Here is a 20,283-nt window from a genome sequence, read left to right on the forward strand (position 1 = left end):
CACCCCCTCTTACCCTGTCTCCTCCGCGGTGCGCTCCGGCTCCCATCCATCCCTCCATCTCTCTCCATCTCCATCCCTCGCCCCTCTTTTCTCTGCTCGGGCTTCCAGCGCCGGAGATAGAGGCTCTGCAGTCACGTGGGTCGGGAGAGAAGAGAGAGAAGGAGAGAGAGAGAGAGAGAGAGGGGGAGAGAGAGAGAGAGAGAGAGAGAGAGAGAGCGTCCCTCCTCCTCCGCAGTTTGCAGTGTGTTATGTCTCAGACTCGGAGGTAGAGAGTCAGAGCTGCTCGTCTGGCGGATCTCAACCTCTGAAACAAACCCCCGGTGTCTTCTCTCATCCGTCCCCGCTTCCCTCCTCACTTACCCGGGTTTGTTTCTCTGCGGAGCCCTGGAAGCTTCTATTTCTTTCTTCTTCTTCCCTTCCTCTTCGTCTCGACTCCGGCCAACAGTTTGGTCTTTGGGATTTGTTTTTTTGTTTGGTATTTTTATTTTTTACTATTCGGTGATTTCAGCACAGCTCCCCGCTGCTGCTGCTGCTGCTGCTGCCGCCGCCGCTTTTACGCACCGACGCTTATTTTGGATTTGCTCATCACTGGAGAGAAAAAAGCCAGAAAAAATCAGCGAGGTGGATCCGTGGATGCGCCTTTTTGGCTCAAACTGGAGATGGAAATGCTGACATTGTTATTTCATTCCCTGTGGATATTGCAATGCAACACAGTGAGCGCCGACTCCATCATTCACATTGGTAAGACACCAACCAGGCTCTTTTTTTGGCTTTGCTGTGCGGGGCTTTGGCTGGAGGCAGAGACAGGCTGGTGGCTGCATGCGGGGATGGTTTCAAACGCAGGATGTGAGCAGGAGAGCGGGTCAAGTTGACTTAAGGGAGAATTTGAATATTAGACTTTTCGTGCATGCACTGATTCTGAAACATCATCTCTTCTCACTCAACCTCACACCTGATTATCATTCCGATCCGTGCCAGGATAGTGTGTAGGAAGGGAGGAAGGAAGGAAGGGAGGAAGGAAGGAAGGAAGGAAGGAAGGAAGGAGGCTGTTGCATCCAGGCTCAAACACGCAGCGCAGCCTGGTAGAAGTGCCCGCAAAGTGTTGCGCCGCGCCATCCCTCCATCATCCATCCATCCATCCCTCCATCCATCCCTCCCTCCATCCTTTCCAGGCTGAGAGAGCTCATGTCGATGCATATTCACATTCACATGCACAAAACCTGAGGCTGGCAGGAGGAAATGCCCCGACGTGGGTGTTTGGAGGGTTTCGCTTTATCCATCCTCCCTCCCTCCCTCCTCCTCCTCGTCTTCCTCCCTCACTCCTCCTACATCCCTCTCTCCCTCGCCTCCTCCTCATCTATAAGCCTGAACTTTGAATTGGACGTGAGTGAAATGTTAATCAACTCTGCCGGGGGATGAGATGACAAAGGGGACAAACGCCGACTGTTTGGGCTCTGAAACAACGTCGGCAACCAAAAAGCCAGTTGGCGAGCTCCTCTCTCTCTCTCTCTCTCTCTCTCTCTTCTTCTTCTTCTTTCATCACTTCCTTTCCTGTGATTTTAGTCAAGTTACTTTGGTTTTAGTTAAAGTCAGAGTTGGTGAAGGAGCTGCCACCACTGACACACACACACACACACACACACACACACACACACACACACACACACACACACACACACACACACACACACACATTCAGTTTGGAACAGAGCCAACAGGAGGAAGTCAAAAAGGTTTTGACATTTCATATCTCTGCTGCAGCTCACGCCGTCAAACACCGGGCAGTACACAGCAGCACTGCGGTGGCCTGTATGGTTTTAGCCAGGAGAGGGGAAGAGAGAGGAGGGGGAGGGAGGGAGGAGGCAGATAGTGTGGGAGGGGGGAGTAAGAGGCATTCAGCTAATAAGACTTGCTGTCTTGCATGATTTCAGACTTTAGATTGCGTCTCCATCAAAGATGTCACATGTTTGATGAACATCATTTACAGGCTACAACACTTAATAACACGCTGAGGAACATTTCTAAGAATTGGTAGAGTATGGATGGAGGGATGAATGAATGGATGGACAGATGGATGGATGCTTTACTGTCCCTCAGGAGAAAATCTGCATCGAGTCCACACATGGAAACAAAAAGGAGAACAGTGATTCGGGATTAACGAGAACACAGAACAGTAAATACAACAAGTAAGGGAGGTGGGCTGCCAAATGGTGAGACCAGACGAGAGCAGGAAACCACACTGATGTACTGTGGATGTGCTGCGATGATTTATGAGCAAAGAACGTGAATACAAACAGATTGTATGGGTGTATGCACTCTTTTGGTTTGAGGGGCTGTGTGAGATTTGCAGGCTGCTAAATATCACCTGCCTGATGCAGCCCGGCTGGTGGCTGTCGTCTTTCTGCTCATGCACGTATCACTCTCAATGGATATCTCTTCAGGTACGGAGAAACCACGCTGAGGTGGAGCTCTGTGGCCGTTTGAACTGAAGCGCAAACATGAAAATAAGTGCTGTACCATGCGAGTGTGAATCCAGCCATGCGACACTTGGCTCTGGTTACGTGTTCGTGCCCGTCAGGCGGTGGATCCCCTGCAGCTTCTCGCAGCACAAATCACAGTTTGTAGCTCGGAGACGTGTGAAGTCACTCCAGTGAAGCAGCAGCAGGGAAGTCTTTGCTGATCCCGAGGATGCTGTGTCTTTGTTCGTGGACACCCTGTCAGTCTGTGCAAAGAAGATTAATTCAGAATTATTAGAAAATGCTTATTGGTCCCTGCAAAAGCATTCACACATGCTATAAATAACAGGTTGTCTGTGGCTTTACAGGCTAATGATTTTGTTTCTGGTGCAATAATCCACCATGTTACAACACAAAGACGGGCTTGTGGAGGATCTTCATGGTGCTGGTCCACAGAAAAGGTCTGAAGCCTGCAGTGTTCTTCTATTCTTTGATGCTTTTGTCAAATATTAACAAAGGACCAGCTGCCTATGAAGAAGTTTTTGCTGCTTTATGGCTCATGGCTGTTTAGAATGACCCGAAGTCGACTCTTGACTCCACATCAAAGGGCATCGCCTCAGTTTGGAGGTTAGTGGTTTCATTTGGGAGCGAAGAACGTTTCTCCAGTAGCTTCTTCAGGTTTGCTCAACCTGAGCTGTCCCTAACCCAAACCTAACCCAAACCTAACCCAAACCCAACCTTAACCCAATTCATTGGATTCGTTCACTGTGTCATTCCTTCAAGATCCACAAAATGTTTGTCTTTTTCTATTAAAATGTCCCTTTTCATCTCATTGGATCAGAACTGGATCATAATGCACCTGATGACTTGTGGCCCTGCGTCATGTTGATGTGACTTTGTGAACCGTGTAACCAAAGAGTAACGTTTCCTTCTCAGATTCTTTTGTTTTAAGGATTTGAAGGCCTGAAGAAGCAAAAACGCTGATCTGAAATTTTGAGAACAGATGTTTGTTTCTTTCTTATTTCCTCCGAGATTTTCCCCCTTGACGGGTCTTTATCAAAATGAAGATCACTTTGAGTAGGAAGGACATTTTTAGTAGCACCGCATGCTAATTTACTATTTTTTGGGTTTGCCAAAGTTCAGTTGAGGAACCTTCTCCCCCGGCTTCATCTGTTGATTCTGGAGCCTCCTTTGGATAACAGCTGATCTTCCAGATGATGGTTCTGTCTGTTTATGTCGGTTATATAGAGACATCAGTACAAAATTCAGATTGTGCTACAGGCAGTAAGAAATTTCTTGCAGGAGTTGCTGACCAACCCGAAACATGCAGCTGCATTAACATACAGTAAGAATTGATTGGTCTGAAGCTTGAACCTCTACCCCCAGTCCGCGTGGCTGATCTGTGGTTTGGGCGATTGCTGAGGTTCAGGCCTCCGTGTTCCACCGACTGACAGTCTGACTCTGACTGACTTGGCAGTACAACGCCCAGATCAGATGTGACACTGTTCCGACCTCGGCCACCGAAAACCCCTGCCCGAGCATCTGTCTCGTCCGGCCCTGTGGCTTTATCGTTGGTGACATATCCCGGTTTGTTTGTCCCTTCCTCTCTTCTGTTGCCTGTAGAGTGTCGGTGGCAGGCAGGACGGGGGTTTAACCTGTAAAAGAGCTGATACAGATGAATACGTGGAGCTTGGACCTCCGGTCGACCTGCTTGAACCTCTGACCCAATTGCATCCGTCGTGCGGTGTCGAGGTTTAGGAGTCGGCAGGTTTTTCACATCTTCCGTCCACGGCGGCAGCTGGTTTCTCTAATTAGTCCCGCCCCTTCTGTTCTTTTGTTGAATGCGCACAAATCAGTGAAAACAGCTGTTGCAGAGTTTGAAAGAAAAACCAGTGGACGAGTGAACGTCAGTTTGTCTGACTGAAGGTCAGGACCAGGAGCAGCAAACAGGAGGAAACAGGGATCCAATCAATTTTGGCCTTTAATTAAATCTCAGATATCAAGCTGTCAGCGAGGTCCACTCCTGATATGATAAACGCTCTCCGGAGGTTTACGAGAACGTCTCTTTCCAGAGAAGAGGAAGGTAAAAATCATTATGAAAAGCAGACAAATAGCAGGCTGTCAAACGTCGACAGAAGACGGATCAGTCTACAGACGTGTGGAGACGATATCGAGCTGTTGTTTGGAGAATACATGACAGAAGTTTGTCTTGGACGGGACTCAGTAAACAGAAATACTGTTGACACATCTTACCCAGCAGTAACAGACACAGACACAGCAACATGATGATGGATGCATAAAGAACTCGACTCGTCTGCAGGGCTCTGATCCTTGAAAACCTGTAGGGATGAAGTGAAATTAAGGATGTTTTCAAGGTATTTGTCTCTGTTGTATTTGTGTCCGTCTGTTTTTTAGCTTTCACGGCCTGGTTCTGTTTTCATGGCTGCAGAAACGAGGAAAACCCTGCAGGTGTATTTATTTGGATCTTGAGATTTGTTCATCAATATAACGCCGACACATCTGTGGCGTAATGTGTTACTGATGACCTCATAAAGCTGCTTCACATTAGGCACATTAGCTTTCACATTAGCTCTGGTTTAGTCTCCACATTTCAATTCAGTGTGTAAGCGATGTTGGTATCGGCCTTCAGGAGGTCAGACTCGGCTTGTAGCACTTCCTTCCTGTCCCCTGTGGGCTCTTCTCCAGGTCTGAAGGTCCTCTAAACGTCCCTCAGGTTGAGCTGATAACAAGTCACTTCTCATAAGGAGCCTGCACAGGAGAGATTACCCCATCCCATGAGCCAGGCAGGCTGACGAGGGATGATTTACAGCGCTGCTGTAGCGTCTAGCAGAAGGGGAGCCCTGTTTATCCGCGGCCCGGGTTTTGGAAAGGCGAGCTCGAACTGCAGGAATCCAATCTGCTGAAGCTGGCAAAGCGAATGAACAGCTGCGGCCTTTTCTTGCCCTGCCGCTAAATAAGATAAACTAACCCAGTTAGGGAACGACGTAAAAGGCTTCCTGCACTGTCTCAGTGAAGGCTCAGCCAGGCCATTTACCTCCACCACCTGCACACACACACACACACATACGGCACAGATGCAGGTGTGGATGGAGAGCGCTGAAGCCATCTTGTAACATAATGCAGCGGCCTCACACGGTGGATTGAATAAACGTGGCGTGCAGCGGAGTGTTTGACCCCGCGAAGGCATTAAACGTTAGTGCTCCGTCAAATCCGCAGTGACAAACAGGTAAAGAGCAGACGAGGAGCCGGCCTGGAGCCGAAACTGATAACAGGTTTCTGAAAGATTCTGGTGATGCTGATGTTTTTATAATGACGCTGCCAACACTCTGTGTTTTGTGCTGATACTGAATATCTTTGATTTATCCATGCCGAAAAAGAAATGACTGATGATCCTCCGTCACCAGACTGTAAGATTTTGGGATGAGGCCTCGTCCTGGATTTCCAACATTTGTTATCGATCAGCCCCAGAAATGGCTGTCCACTTCGATCGGCCTGCCGTGCTGTCAGATATCAATAGATCAATAGTCCTGTTCCCTGCAGCATGACGGGCTGCTTGCATGTCATTAAGGAAGAGAAGAGGCTGTAAAGAGCTCAGTAATTGTTTTTGTGTTTGCAAACCCTCTCACCAAGTCTTATGAAGGGAACTGAAGGAAAATCTTGCAGACTTCACTAACAAACTGGGCCCAAAGCTGAAATACCCTCAAGATCGTGTTCCTGTTTCACTCCACTGCTCCATAGAAATGTCTTTTTTTGGGGGGTGCATGAGATGTTTAGGGACACGTCATCTGAAAGCTGGAACCTGCTGCAGCTCAGCGTTGTTTTTGTAGCCATGAATCTGTAACACCGCGTCATGTTAATTGCATTATCGGTGAATAGAGGGCGAGCACTATTTGTAGAGATAGATTGAGAAGCTTGGACGTCTGGAGAGCCGCTGCTCCTTCATGATGAAAGGAGTGAGGCGGTTCATCATCTGATTAAAGAAAAGGACAGATGGATGGATGGACCCTCTTATTGTATCTGTAGGAAAGCCATCCTTCCCCTGAACGCCCTCAGTCTGTGGTTGGACAGTTTCATGAGGCTGTGATCATCATCACACATGAAAACAGCTGGGCTCATTGAGTCCACATGGTCCATGTAGCCTAGGAGAATATGATAAACTAACAGAAGGTCAATGCTAAATGTAAGCAAACAAGATAAGAATAGTGTTGAAGGTGATAAGAAGCCTGAGACTGTTGTACGTGTCATTCTTTTTATGCGTATTGCTCCTTTAACAAGGTGACAGGTGACAGGCAGCCAGGTGACTGCAGGAGGGAGGAGCCACGCTGAGCGTTCAAAGCGGAGTCAAGAGGAGTCAAGAGTGTTTGAGTCTTCTTACATTTTTACAAGACTCTGTGTTCACCTGCTGTCCGCGCTGGATTGACTTTAATCTGAGCTGTGACGAGGACTCGGTGAGTCCGCAGATCGTTTCTTTGTTGTATGAGCTCCATGTTACTAATGAAAACAGGCTGGACCGGTTTTTTATTGAGACGTGTGAAGCTAAAAGCGAACGAGCAGCATGCACACCGGGAGCCGGTGTCAGTCGGTGGTTACCGTGCTTCAGTGCCGTTCATCCTCCTGATGGATGTGAAGCCTGTTTGTGCGCTGCCTGGGTGGAGGTGGAAACACCTGGAGCTGGGTCACCTGTTCTGTGAGGCTCACCTGCACACGGTGGGCACACTCTGATCCTGATCTTGTTTAAGGAGGAAGCCCTACTAAACGGTCATATATTATCTATATATATCTACTATATATATTATATATAATATATTATATATCTATCTATATATATATAAATATTTATTCCACCCGTTTTCCCGTGATAATGAGGTAATTAATTCGAGATCTCGAGAAAACAAAACGATAGTCTAGTGTATTAAATCAAGTGCGCCTGTATTACTGAATGTATGGTAAATGCATGTAGTCCATGATACGGAGCGAGCAAACCTATTACCACTGTAAAATCTATTTGATCCATAGTTTCTGACAAAGGTTCGTACACTTGATCTCAGGACCATCCTGACTGTTCACTCACTTAGTATCAAGCATATTTACTGAATCATTTTGGAGAAATTCAGCCTCAAAGTTCATTATTTTGAATTGAAAAAGGCATTATGTACAATATTTACTCTCCAGTCCTGAGATCAAATGTATCAACCTTTGTCAGAAACTATGGATCAAACAGATTTTACAGTGGTAACAGGTTTGCTCGCTCCGTATCATGGACTACATGCATTTACCATACATTCAGTAATACGGGCGCACTTGATTTAATACACTAGACTATTGTTTTGTTTTCTCGAGATCTCGAATTAATTATCTCGTTATCATGGGAAAACGGGTGGAATAAAATGTATGTATGTATGTATGGCCTTTTTTTTAGGGCTTCCGTAGCATTGTTCTGTGAGATCTGTATTTGATATTTTATTGAACTGTGTTTTGTTTATGTATTCACTTTTCTCTTATTGTGTGCCAAATTGGCATTACATGACTGGGTGGTGATGGTTCAGCAAACTAAAGACAAAGTAGAAAAATAGAACTAAACTGATAAATAGGAGATAAACTGAGAACTTAAAGTGAGTAAACTCAAAGGGCCCAAACACCCGATATAAGAACTCAAATAGGTTGTATTGAATCCAAAAGACATCACTAGGGGTCAGTAACTTTATTTTCCTGAGATCTTGGGTTCATTTTTTCCTTGTGTGTGCTTGTGCATGTACAAATGTTTGGTACCTCCATATGATTATTGTTTTCTCATTCAGTTACCATAGAAAGAAGCCAGCAGTTAATACTTATTCACTGCTCTGTGCTCTGTTATTACTAGTATCAATCACTCACCTGAACCTAGAACCTAGACTCCGGTCCTAGTAGTCATACACACAGTTTATGACATTCCAACACTGTTGTATGCAGAAATATCTAAATACACCAAAATGACACACTGACACAAAATACTGCATGTTTTTTTATTTAAAGCTGCACGTGATTAGCACAAAGTGAGCATGTCTGTAAAGATGAGGCTCGTAGATACGCAGAGAGCCCATCTTCATTCAGAGGGCCTCACTTTCCTTCAGCGTTCAGACTGTAAGAGGTTAAAAAGCATCACTGAAGAACTTCAAGCCGCTTGTAGAGGCAGCAGACCGCCTGCTTTTTCACTTCCTCTCCTCTGCTGGTAAATCTTTTATAGTTTCTTCATTCAGACAAACTCATGTGTCATCCGTCCACACGCACACACTCTGACTGGGTGGCAGAAATACATGAAGTTGCAAACCCAAGCCAAGACCTGCCTGCATGTTTGCGAGTTTTTTAAAATTTTAATAATAAGCTACAGTCTAATGAGTGCTGTGCTTCACACGAGCTGCTGAAGCTCTGTGGAAGGTTCAACATGCAGCTACAGTACGGCACGTTTGCCGTTTACAAGGTATTTTGCTCCTGGTTAGAGTTTGTGCTGGATGCTGCTGGATGTTTAACAGCTGCAGGAACTCGATGGCTCTTAATATTCATCATATCGAGTCAGTTTTGTATATAATTGTTGGTTGTGCGTGCCAAAGTGGCCGGTTGGCCGTGGAGGTAATCTCAGCAGATGCACATTTCGTTTGCATTTAGTTGTCGGCGTGATGATTCTTGGCCGTCTGACAGAAGAAAGACGCGCTCGGGATGTGAAGATGGAGTTCAGCTTCGGGCGGACTCCTGCCGTTTATTTTCCGCAGCACTCTCAATCTGTCTCCAAACCGCGCTGACGTCTGACAGCGTGGAAACATATTTTGGTTTCATATGGAATACACAAACAGTGAATCAGGCTGCTGTGGTTTTCTTCCACAGTCTCCAGGTCTGTGCGACGGCTCGCAGAGCTGCAACATCACTTATTTAGATGTTTAATTATAATAATAGCTCTGTTGTGCCCGCTGTGCTTTTTTTTTTTTTTACTCTGGGGAAACGTCGTCCAACATCCTGGATGTTATAAATCTTCTTGTTGTTGTACTTAGTGTTTTGCAACATTTTAAAGCTGCACATTTTTAATTTCACTTTTTAAATCTCTCTTGGCTCAGGATCAGAATAATTTAGTCTGTTTGAACAGAGTGAAGGTGAAGGCTAGTTCTTTATAGTACTTGACCTCGACTGCCCGACAAAAGCAGCTTCTCTGCTTCACTGGAACTGAAGCAAACCTGCTGAACGGACGCTTGACTCTTTAAATGCCTGCTTGAGTTAAGAATTCAGTGATTCCTTCACAATGTGAGCCACATTTTTCTGTATTAGCACCTCTGCTGCACATCATCCAGGTCCCCAGCAGCAGCTAATATCACTGACTAGTCCAACAGCAGTCAGCCCAGAACCAGAACCAGAACCTACAGCGACCACAGGAGGCCTGGTGGTCTGAGACACAAATGTAGCTGCACTAAAATCATGGTTCAGTTCCAGACTTTATTTCTCTACAAGGTAAATCAAAAATAATAATATTAAGATGTAAAGCTTGGAGGTAAAATGTTAATGAGAATTTGTACAAACTTGATTTTGGATTTATTAAAATTTCTATCACATTAGAGAATCAACTCTCATAAATAGATTTTTAAAAGCTCTAAGTTTAAAAAGCACGACAGAGTTTTTCTGTAGTATGAACACGTTACCAGAACTCGACTGTGTTCATGTAAAAGTCCATTTTCAGTCATTAGTATTCTTGGAAGGAAGTTTTCCAGGTCACCACCTCTCTCTCTCTGTGAGGGAAACTTTGTTCAGAGTAAAATTAAATGTAAGAACGAAGCATAATTTGTGTTCTTGCATGTAATACTACATCCAGTGATCTGCTACGTTTCTTACCTCCCAGCTGAAAAGATAAATGATGCCTCTTGGATTCCCACTGATTAAGCCTGCAGTGAGAATAGAGAGGAGAGGATTGCAGATGTGCAGAAATCGACCATCTCTGTCGAATAACGGGCCCTGAGTGATCAAAAATATCTTCAGAGTAAAGTCTCACTCTGTCAGCCACTTCCAAACGGCAGCATGCTCTGAGGACTGAGCGAGGCCGAGTGTCCGTCTTTCCAGCAGCACAGCGAATTTGTTGCCTTTCCAAAATGTAAATGATCTAAAATAATATTCAGATTCTCTCTGAAATCCTCATTCTGATGTCAGTTGCTGTCCGTGGAACAGAGACGGTTTGAACAACAACGCTGAAGAGCATTTTTGGTGCTTTGAAGAACCAATGGGTTAAAGGTTTCCCAAATGGCATCACCATGAAGAACTTCTTCGGGTTCTGACTCAAACCTTTTTTTGAATGATGTAGATGTTTTTGGCACCTTTCATGGCCACAATAGTTTCTCCTTCGTACTAGGAAGAAGAGGCTGATGGAGGTTGCAATCAGCAAGAACACCAGATGCAACTAAATCCTCCACACTAGAACTTTGAGTAAAGGAAATAAGAATTTCTATATTTCTTACCTCTCATGGTAGCTTAATAAGAAGCTCGTCTCTGCCTTTAGATATCTGTCTCTTGAGATTTAATAGAATTTGGCATTTAAAGCCACAGACACTATTCATAGACTTTCACCTGTTAGACGGAGAAATGTGTGTAAATATTAAATGTGCAGAACAAAAAGAAAATCATGTAGGATTAGATTTTGTATAAATACACAGAACACACAAGAACAAGGGAATCAAATCATAACGACATTCAGGGAGAATACATTATTACATTTTGAAGCATGAAAGAATAAAATCCTGGAATATTTTCATATTTTAAGTTGGCAGCAGGTGCTTTTAATAAAATCTGAGAATACTGTCACCCAGCGAGAGTCACGGCCTCCATAAAGCTTAAAGAGATTAATAGGTCCGGCATGAAAGCTGAGTTTATGGCCGCTGATCACAGCGGACGCTAAATCTCAGAGCAAAGCGAACGCTTTCTCCGAGCTTTGGGACCCGAAACCTCCGACTGCTGCTTGATTACCTGCCAGAGAGACGACGAGGCCTGATAAACTTACCAGCTCCAACACATTGTTTTTGCATCAGTGGTAAATAAATTGCATTTGGCTGCTGGCTGGTGTGAAGTTCCCACCTTGTATGTAACGCGGGAATGTTTGCAAAGGCCGCAGACTTCAAATCACACATTCATCCACCAACAGCTTCAACAGGAATTCCCCGTTTCCGTGGCATTTGGAAATTCAATAATCTGACCTTAAGGACTTGAAGAATATGCACGCAAAAGAAATGTTTCACTTAAGTGCAGTTTAGATGTGAAAATGCCAAGTAATCCTTTTTTTCTGTCAGTGTTCGTGTAATACAAACATGAGCCACAGAGTGCTGCTGCTCAGCTGGAGGGCTGTAAACCTTTGTAAAGTTCCCATGATACTCTCTGCTGAGAACACTGCGTCTTGATTGAAATTAATTAAAGGAAGCAGAGGCTGAAATGTTTGTTTGTGTGCTGGTGCACCCAGAAGTAATAATAAATTATATTAAAGCCACCTGTGGGTTGTTAAGGTCACCTGTGGGTCGTTAAGGTCACCTGTGGATCGTTAAGGTCACCTGTGGGTTGTTAAGGCCACCTGTGGGTCGTTAAGGTCACCTGTGGGTCGTTAAGGACACCTGTGGGTCGTTAAGGACACCTGTGGGTCGTTAAGGACACCTGTGGGTCGTTAGCTGAGCAGTCGGAGGACGTCAGAGGGAAAAGCAGCAAATATATTGTGAATAAAATCTGATCCAGTTTCACCAAATTTTTTCTGAAAAGTATTTATTAATACCTGTTTGGTCTCACTCAGAACGCAGCAGCCTGAGTACTAAAGAAGATCAGACAGAGCTCATAGAACTTTTATTTTGAAGGCGTTGGTTGTCTTTTAGTCTAATGGCAGCCGATCTTTCTGACACGTGACTTAGATATGTAGTAGATCTCTGAGATCCTCGACCAATCCTCTGCAACCAGGCAGAAGTAATCTGACTCATTGGGGGTGTCTACTGTGTAGCTTGGAGCCAGACCCAGACATGCTTTAGAGTTTGTGTCGCTCACTGATGAATGTTTTGGAGTTTTCAGATGTTTTCTCTCAGTCACCTCGGCTGTGTGAAATGTGAGAGATGAAACTATCTGCATGGATGGATGCCACGAGAGGGAAGCGAGACGATGTGTGTTGGATGAAACCAACCCCGTCATTTAACTTCTTTTCTCAAAGCAGACAGCAGGAGAGAGACTGAGGAGTATAAAATTCATGGAGGTTCGATCCTGAGCTCACGGAGGCATCACAGGGTCCAGAGTCAGCCTCCTCCACCCTCAGCCCTCGTTATTAATTAAACCTGTTGGAGTTTGAGGCTCCCCAGTCGGCTGCTGCAAGCAGAAATATAAACCTCACATCAATCCATTCACTGTGTCTCTGACAGGTGCAACAAGACTCATTCTTAATTGAAAGCGCCTGACTGATTGCAATTTCAAAACCGGATGATTGATTGATCAAGCCCAGACAGCGTCCCCCTCACCGCCCTGCGAGGACGGCCGCCGAAATCCACGGCGAGGTTCTCGGTGCTGAGCGGAGTTCATTTGGATACTCAGCGAGCTGAATGAGCACAAGCAGCCTGGCAAATTGAATTCTTACTCGTAGGCGAGGTTTTCTTAATTGCGCGTGACAAATTGTCTGAAACTAAATGTGGAGAGTTCCATTAATCAAGTTTGTCAACATGTCTGTCTCTCCATATGTCTTTCAAGTCACCGCAAATCCATTTCTGCTCATCCATTCGTCAGTCTGCTCATTTGAGATCTCCAGTTGTGCCTAAAGCAGATCCTATAATGATAAGACATTTTGAAGGAGTGTTAGTTTGGGGTTGTCTGAGGTACTTACCCATAGTCAGGGTAGCAGATGGTGGACAGCATGGAAGTTGAGCAGTGTACTGCTGCACTATGGGGGCGGCAACAAAACATATTTTAGCCCCAACCTAAAAAGATTACGATGGGGAACCGAAGCCTGACATGGCCCTCTCCAAAGCCACCACACTCAAAAACAAAAACACAGCAAATCTTCACATCATACAGGAGTTGCTGCCTCGATCCACAGCAACTAAAAACTAATAGTTTTAAGCATAGAAGTCAAACAAACTGGAGGAAGTGCGGACCGGAAACTCTGTTGCTCTGCAAGGTGACATTGCTGTTTTTGTCAAGGAAGTCTAGTGGCACAGATCGATATCAACACTTTACTGTAGTTTCCTGTCAGAAAGCGCCATCTGATGGAGCCCTAATGTGGTTAGAATATTCAGAATATAGTGTACAACTCGAGGTTTGACTAAAATATGTTTTGTTGCCGCCCTCGTCCACAGCAGGACATTGTTTAGCTTCATGCTGGTCCTAAACCGCGGTGACACCTTCATTTAATTTGACTTGTTCTAATTAGAAGGCAGCTGTTGATGGTCATGAAGCAGTAGGATCATGTGGTGCATGGTGGCTCACTCTGCTATGGAACAGAACCTTCATTAGTATCACTGGTACAGGCTGATTTATTGAAGATTGACTTAAATGGCGTTCCATGTGTGGTAAGATGACAGATGTGAGACGACGTGTCCAGATGACTGCAGATATTCAGTTTGAGTAGCTTCAGTTTGAACCTGAGGCTGCTGCAGTGCAAACACCATCAGCAGTAGTACACCGTGCTCATACGTGACACATTCCTCTATTAAAATGATTTTAATTTGAGTTTCAATCATTTTCAAAATGGCCTCTAAACCCTCACGGAGGCAAAGCAACTTCTGGTGATCTGCGAGCACCTGAGGAGATTTGTCCAGAGGTTTAAGACTCTTTTTGGTCACATTTAAATTTAGATTTTCTAAAGATGTTTGATGCCTGTGACCAAAAACCTAAATATAACGTTCATGCAATGAATCTGCAACGTTACATACACTAATCTGTGTTTGTGGAGGAGTCGCTGTAGCGACCGAAGCTAACATGTATGAGATGTAGAAACATTGTGAAAATGTTCAGTGGAGAGCTTTAGCATGATGATGATGATGATGATGCTGTTGCTATGGAGATCCTAGTTATGATCACAGTTGTTTTTTAAAGAGCTCAATGGGCAGCCTGAAGGTTTGTGTCTGTCGTTCCTCTCCTTCCCACCATCATCCACTCTTTACATATTCCTTCATCTACATGCACTTTTCTGATGAATATAATTGTTACCGAGGTTGCTTATCGTTAATTTCCATGATACCGAATCACTTCATTAGCAGCTTTACTGTAACAGAAACACAGCAGCTGTTCTACATCCTCAAACATTTAATAAATGGATTTTTTTTTCATTGTCACATCACTGAGCTTCAGTGGGACAGATTCTAAAGGAAGGAAACATAATGCTGCTTTATTCATTTGGATGTGGAGCATAACGAGGTATTTGTCTATGCTTCTTGTTCAATTTGTTAAAGTCTCCATAAAAACTGAAAGCAGAGAGAACACAGGGCCGAACAGAACCTCTGAAACCAGAACAGAACCTCTGAACCGGCAGTGTCCAGTCTAACAGTGAACACAGCGACAGAACCTCTGAACCAGCAGTGTCCAGTCTAACAGTGGATACAGCAGCCTACCATCTCGGGCTGAGTCAGCCCAGTTAGCTACATGGATGAGTAAACAGTGGCTTGCTACTTAAGTCTTTCCTTCGAGCCTGTGCTCAAACCCGGTCCGGTCCGGCTGCTGAGCCCGGTTCTGTTGCCTGCCAACGGCAGATTCAATTATCAGCAGTTAATCAGCTACTTTAGCAAGTGGTTTGCCTACAGCTATCTGTCCTATCAGGAGAGTTGAAGCGTACTGTAGATGCATGTTCACCTTCTGAATTCAAGGTTCCCTCTTTTATGGAAGTGTTAACTCATCGCGCTTCATCCAAACTCATCGACAGAAATCTCTCGATACATTCATCCAACCGCTCATCAGTCAAAACGCAGTGATGTTCAGTCATTCATGTCTCAGTGAGTTTGGTGAGTTCATAAAATGGAAAGTTCTGTTTAAACAGTCCAGAACCGGAGCTGAAACTATCGATTAAATGGAGTTCTGTTGCGTGTCACTCATCCATTTCCTCTCCCTGTCCACCTGTCCAGGTGCAATATTTGAGGAGAACGCAGTGCGGGACGATGAGGTGTTCCAGCTCGCCGTGTCTGACCTCAGTCTGAGCGATGACATCCTGCAGAGCGAGAAGATCACACACTCTATTAAACTCATCGAGCCCAACAACCCTTTCCAGGCGGTGCAGGAAGGTAAGGACGCCGTGTGCGGCTTGTTTACTTCCTGTGACTGTGTGTGTGTGTGTGTGTGTGTGATATGCAGAGCTGTTATGCAGATTGGTGTGTGTCTGTCTTCCTCGCTCGCTTTGGGTTGTTAATCTCTAGGTTGAGCTGGTTCTGTGTCTTGGTGCGGCATCCTCTCGGCTAATGACCCAGGTGTATCGACCTGCTAAACGCTGTTTATTCGGCGGCGGCTGCCGCTCTGTTCCTGCTCTCCGAGGACGCTGTTTGCCTTTGATGCTGCGCCGCAGAGACTCTCCTTCGCCTTCTCTCTTTCCTCTGTCTTATCTTTCCCCTCTGAGACTGATTCTCTCTATCTGAGCCTCTCTATCACTCACTCCCCTCTTCCTCTTTATCTCTGTGTCTTTGTGCCGGGCTCTGGTTTCTTCTGTGCAGAGGAAGCTAGGGGGAAGCACTGAGTCGAGCTGCGTCGAGTCCGGCTGTAATTTTCCATATAATTGCTTACAAAGAGGCTTTCAGGGCTCTCGGCTTTGAAAAGAGAGTTTATGTTCATGCTGGGAGTCCCAGAAAAGATAATAAACATGATGGATGATTGCGGTGATGATAACAGACATCATTTTATTATTACATGAAGGCTGTGATGAGCAGGAAGGTTTTGTTGCTGATGCGATGAAGATGTTTGAAGACTGGAATGAGATAAATTATGTTATGTTATTATCATATTTTCTTCTTCTTCCATTAGATGATGTTATTATCATATTTTGACACGCAGCTTGTCCAAAGGTCATCCCAATAAAACCTGTCAGTGATGTTTCAGATGAATGGTTCACGTTAACAAATATCAGCTTCGGTTACAGAGAAAACACATCTGTTCTTCTTTTATATTTAAGCACAGACTGTAACGCCTCAGGCCGTGACACATTGTTCCGTCTTCCACAGCAAAGCTCCAACATGATGTGTTTCCTTTCTCTCCGCTAGCTGAGACATTGGCTACCAGGAGGTCCGAGGTCTGAGGTCACACATGTTTACAGTCATTGTATGTTCTCTATCGTTTATGATTCATTTTCACGTTTTTGCATCAATGATCTCCAACACACGATCGAGCAACGCGACTAGAAGCACTTTGAGACTGTTTATCTCAGGTGAAAGAAGCAGGTGATCACATACTTTGAATAAAAAGTAATGTAAGTCAGCTCATCAACATCTAACATGAAGACAGTGAGTAACCTGATTTATGGTATCACCAAATGCCATTTAGCCATTATGTGTGTCATTCACGACAGCTTCTATTGGCGAGAGGTTGTGTCATTTTACGTAAGGTTGTTGCAGGAACGTCTGCGTCTACTACTGACTCATCCTGTCTTTGAGCGTTGCAGTGTAACAGCTCTACAGTAGTAGCAACTTAAAAGTTCCCGTTCAAGCTGAACGCCAGCTGAATGGCAGCCGTCTTCCAGCTGACTTCCAGCCGGTTCCCTGCAAAGTCCCGGGAAAGGAGAGACCCCCCTCCTTCTCCCGGGCGTGTCTATTTTTTACTGTAACTCCACCCATTCGTGTAATTACAGGGTATGACCAGGAGATGGCGCTTCTCTCACAGAACTTTTTTACAGTTGTTCTACCTGGAGATGACGTAGCTTACACACCTCGTTAGCATTCTCGTTGCTCAACCTTTTGTTTGCGCTTACAGTAATGGGCTTTTTGGTCTCTCAGTGTCACAGATCACAGAGCGGAAAATGCAGCTGGTTTGACTACTGCATACTGTACAGTAGCCGTATGATTTGAGCGTGTTCATGAATTGAAATTAAATTTAAGGTGTTTATATCTAACATGTCAGCATTCACCAAATCAACAACATCTAGGCTGTTCTGTCTTTACTAGCGGTGGGCCGTTATCGGCGTTAACGTGCTGCGTTAACGTGAGACTCTTATCGGGCGATAAAAAAATATCACCATTAATCTATTTGCAAAGCTGTTCCAGCCTCTCAGGTCGCTTTTTTACTTTTTTACTTTTTTCTCTTTTGTTCGTTTTTGTTTTCTTCACTGTAACTCCGTGGAGTCCTGATCTCTATAGCAGTTTAGAGAGTTTTGTGCTTTTGTCATGTTTTTCTCGTGGTTTTTCTTGGTGATGTTTTTTAAATGCCGCTTCCACCTGGACAGCTGCCTTTGTTTACTCAGAGAAACAGCTGATCGCGCTAATGCCGGCCGGCATTGGCGCAATCAGCTGTTTGATTGGCGCGACTAATCTATGGCCACCACTAGTCTTTGCATAATTACAGGAGCGTCTCTTCTCTTGTGTTCGCGCCTCTCTCTCGTTTATCTGCATGTAAACAACAAACTAACCCTTAAAAAAGTTACAAAAAACGGTTCGGACGTCTCAGGGCTGCCAGGCCTGTGTGTCAGACCTGCAGATACAAGCGATGGTTTATTTTTAATTAACAGTTTATTTGGAGGGGAGGGCTCGTTGTTGTTGTGCGACATAGAGCTGCAGAGACGAGCGTTTTGGAAGCCCTTTGTTATGCAGGTATTTACTGTAGTGCACGCTTTAGGCCAGGTAAACCATACAAACCTCATTAGCATCTCATTGTTTGCACTTGATGGGCTTTTTGGTCTCCCAGTGTCACAGATCACAGAGCGGAGAATGCAGCTGGTTTGAGTACTGCATACTATACAGTAGCCTTGTGATTTGAGTGTGTTCATGAACATGAATGACTCCTTTTCATTTTCGTCCATTCCATAGGCTAAATGGCGTAAATGGAAAGAATATTGTAGTGACCCGGAACAATGAAACTACGAAGCAACTGGTTTTGCTGGACTTTATTCCTAATCTGGAACACAGGCTCCTGTGGCCGTAGCCAACGGCAAAAAAACAATAAAACCAGGCAAGCACAGCAGCATATAACATTAACACATTAGCTACTTCGTGCCCCTCATCGCCATGGCAACTGCCATGACTGACAGGCTTCACAGCCTCTAACAACGCCACCCCCCCAGGCGTCACCCCATACACTGCAGCCTAACTTACTGAACACAACTCAACAGCCACAGTGTATACACAGCCCGTTACAATATGTATGAAATAAGTGAAGTATGTTTGGTCTTAATAAAGTTTGCAGTATATATGTTATGTTTTTATTCTACATGGACACCACTGTTTATTTTCCACTATGCCTCCCTCCATTATAATAATACACGGCACAGCTTTTTAAAGTCCAGAGAGAAGTCTGTTGCAAAAGTCCACGGTGACTCTCCTTTGCCAAAACGTCTGTATGTCCTCGACGAGCTCCTGTTTTGTGCCTGGCTTAGCCTCCTTGCGAATAAAGTCTTTCATGGAATGCCTAAATATATGTTTGATGGTTTCGTAAGCTTATACTGCAAACTTTATTAAAACCAAAAATACTTGACTTATTTCATACTTGATTCACCCGTAATTCTTTCGATTTGCGCTTTACGCCATTTAGCCTATGGTCACTGTTTAAATCAACAACATCTAGGCTATGTTACGGACGTTACGAGCGGAGTTTTCTTTAATAACGCGTTTATGTTGGCATGTTCTTGTTGCTGCCTCAGTGTTATCTTATCACAACTTTTTTTTTTTCCATCAACTGATCCGCTGATCAGCTGATCAGCTCACCCCGGCGTATCTGTTCAGATGTGTCTTTAGACAGTCGACGGTGAGAGCGGAACATCACTGCTCCTCCCCGTGGACAAATGAGGCATTGCAGCTGGTTTTCAAACAGACTGCTTAGGGGCGTTTCCAGTCGGGGCCTCACTGACTACGTCATCGCGGGGGATTACATTTCGGTCACGTGCCAGCCAAGGACCTGTGACGGACCAGCCACGGTCCCGTCACGGTTCCGTCACGGAAACACGGGAACTTTTAAGTTGCTACATCTGTATATGAAGCCTCATTCACCTGGTCGACCCAATATGTTTGAATAATATTCATATTGTTCTAGAAACACACCAAACCCATGACACCCCGCAGCTTTGGGGCAATGACAGAGCAGTAATTTGGCTCTGATGGTAAAACTTCGTCAGCACCATGGCACACCATGGTCGTTTCTCCACGCAGCAAATTAACGTCGCTTCAGCGCCTGAAAACAGACGACTACCTCGGATGGCGAGGCCATCCTGGCAAACACCTTCACGATACTCAGCTAAGATTAGCTCAGGAATTAATTGGTTATTTACTGCAGCAGGCTCATCAGTGTCAGTCAAACCACTTAGCACTAGCTGTCACTAATTATGTTTGTGTCTTCAACTGGAAACTTGGACATCTCCCTGAAGTCAGGAAGCAAAGTGAGGCAGTTGTAGAAAAGTTAATAAAAGCTTTTGGTTTATAAAATGTGTACAGCCGTTAGGAGGGAAGTGTTTGGAAGTGATGGGGATGGATTGAAGTTTGAGAGCAGATTGAGAGGTTCTGCTCATTTGCCTGTTGGAGTGGAGCGAATGAACGAAGTAGCACTGTAAATTATCTTAATTATCCAAAAACTGAATGAAATTTTGAAAACTTTGGAAAGTATATTTCAATAATTTCCTGACAGAAAACTTACTGGTCTGGGAGCAGCAGGGTGTACAATAATAAAT

General features: G+C 44.7%; 1 protein-coding gene across 2 annotated transcripts in view; it reads left to right on the forward strand.

The window, feature by feature from the left end:
* The first annotated feature begins 235 nt into the window (after window positions 1-235).
* The window catches only part of grid1b (glutamate receptor, ionotropic, delta 1b), a 392,599-nt gene continuing 372,551 nt past the window's right edge, over window positions 236-20,283 (forward strand). For both annotated transcript variants that reach the window (XM_019269039.2, XM_019269040.2), the window contains exons 1-2: window positions 236-741; window positions 15,557-15,712. In XM_019269039.2, coding sequence (XP_019124584.1) covers window positions 660-741; window positions 15,557-15,712 — 238 coding nt within the window. In that variant the 5' untranslated portion in view covers window positions 236-659. The remainder of the gene's footprint in view (window positions 742-15,556; window positions 15,713-20,283) is intronic.

Source organism: Larimichthys crocea, unplaced genomic scaffold, assembly GCF_000972845.2.
Source record: "Larimichthys crocea isolate SSNF unplaced genomic scaffold, L_crocea_2.0 scaffold83, whole genome shotgun sequence".
In the NCBI taxonomy this organism is placed as follows: domain Eukaryota; kingdom Metazoa; phylum Chordata; class Actinopteri; family Sciaenidae; genus Larimichthys; species Larimichthys crocea.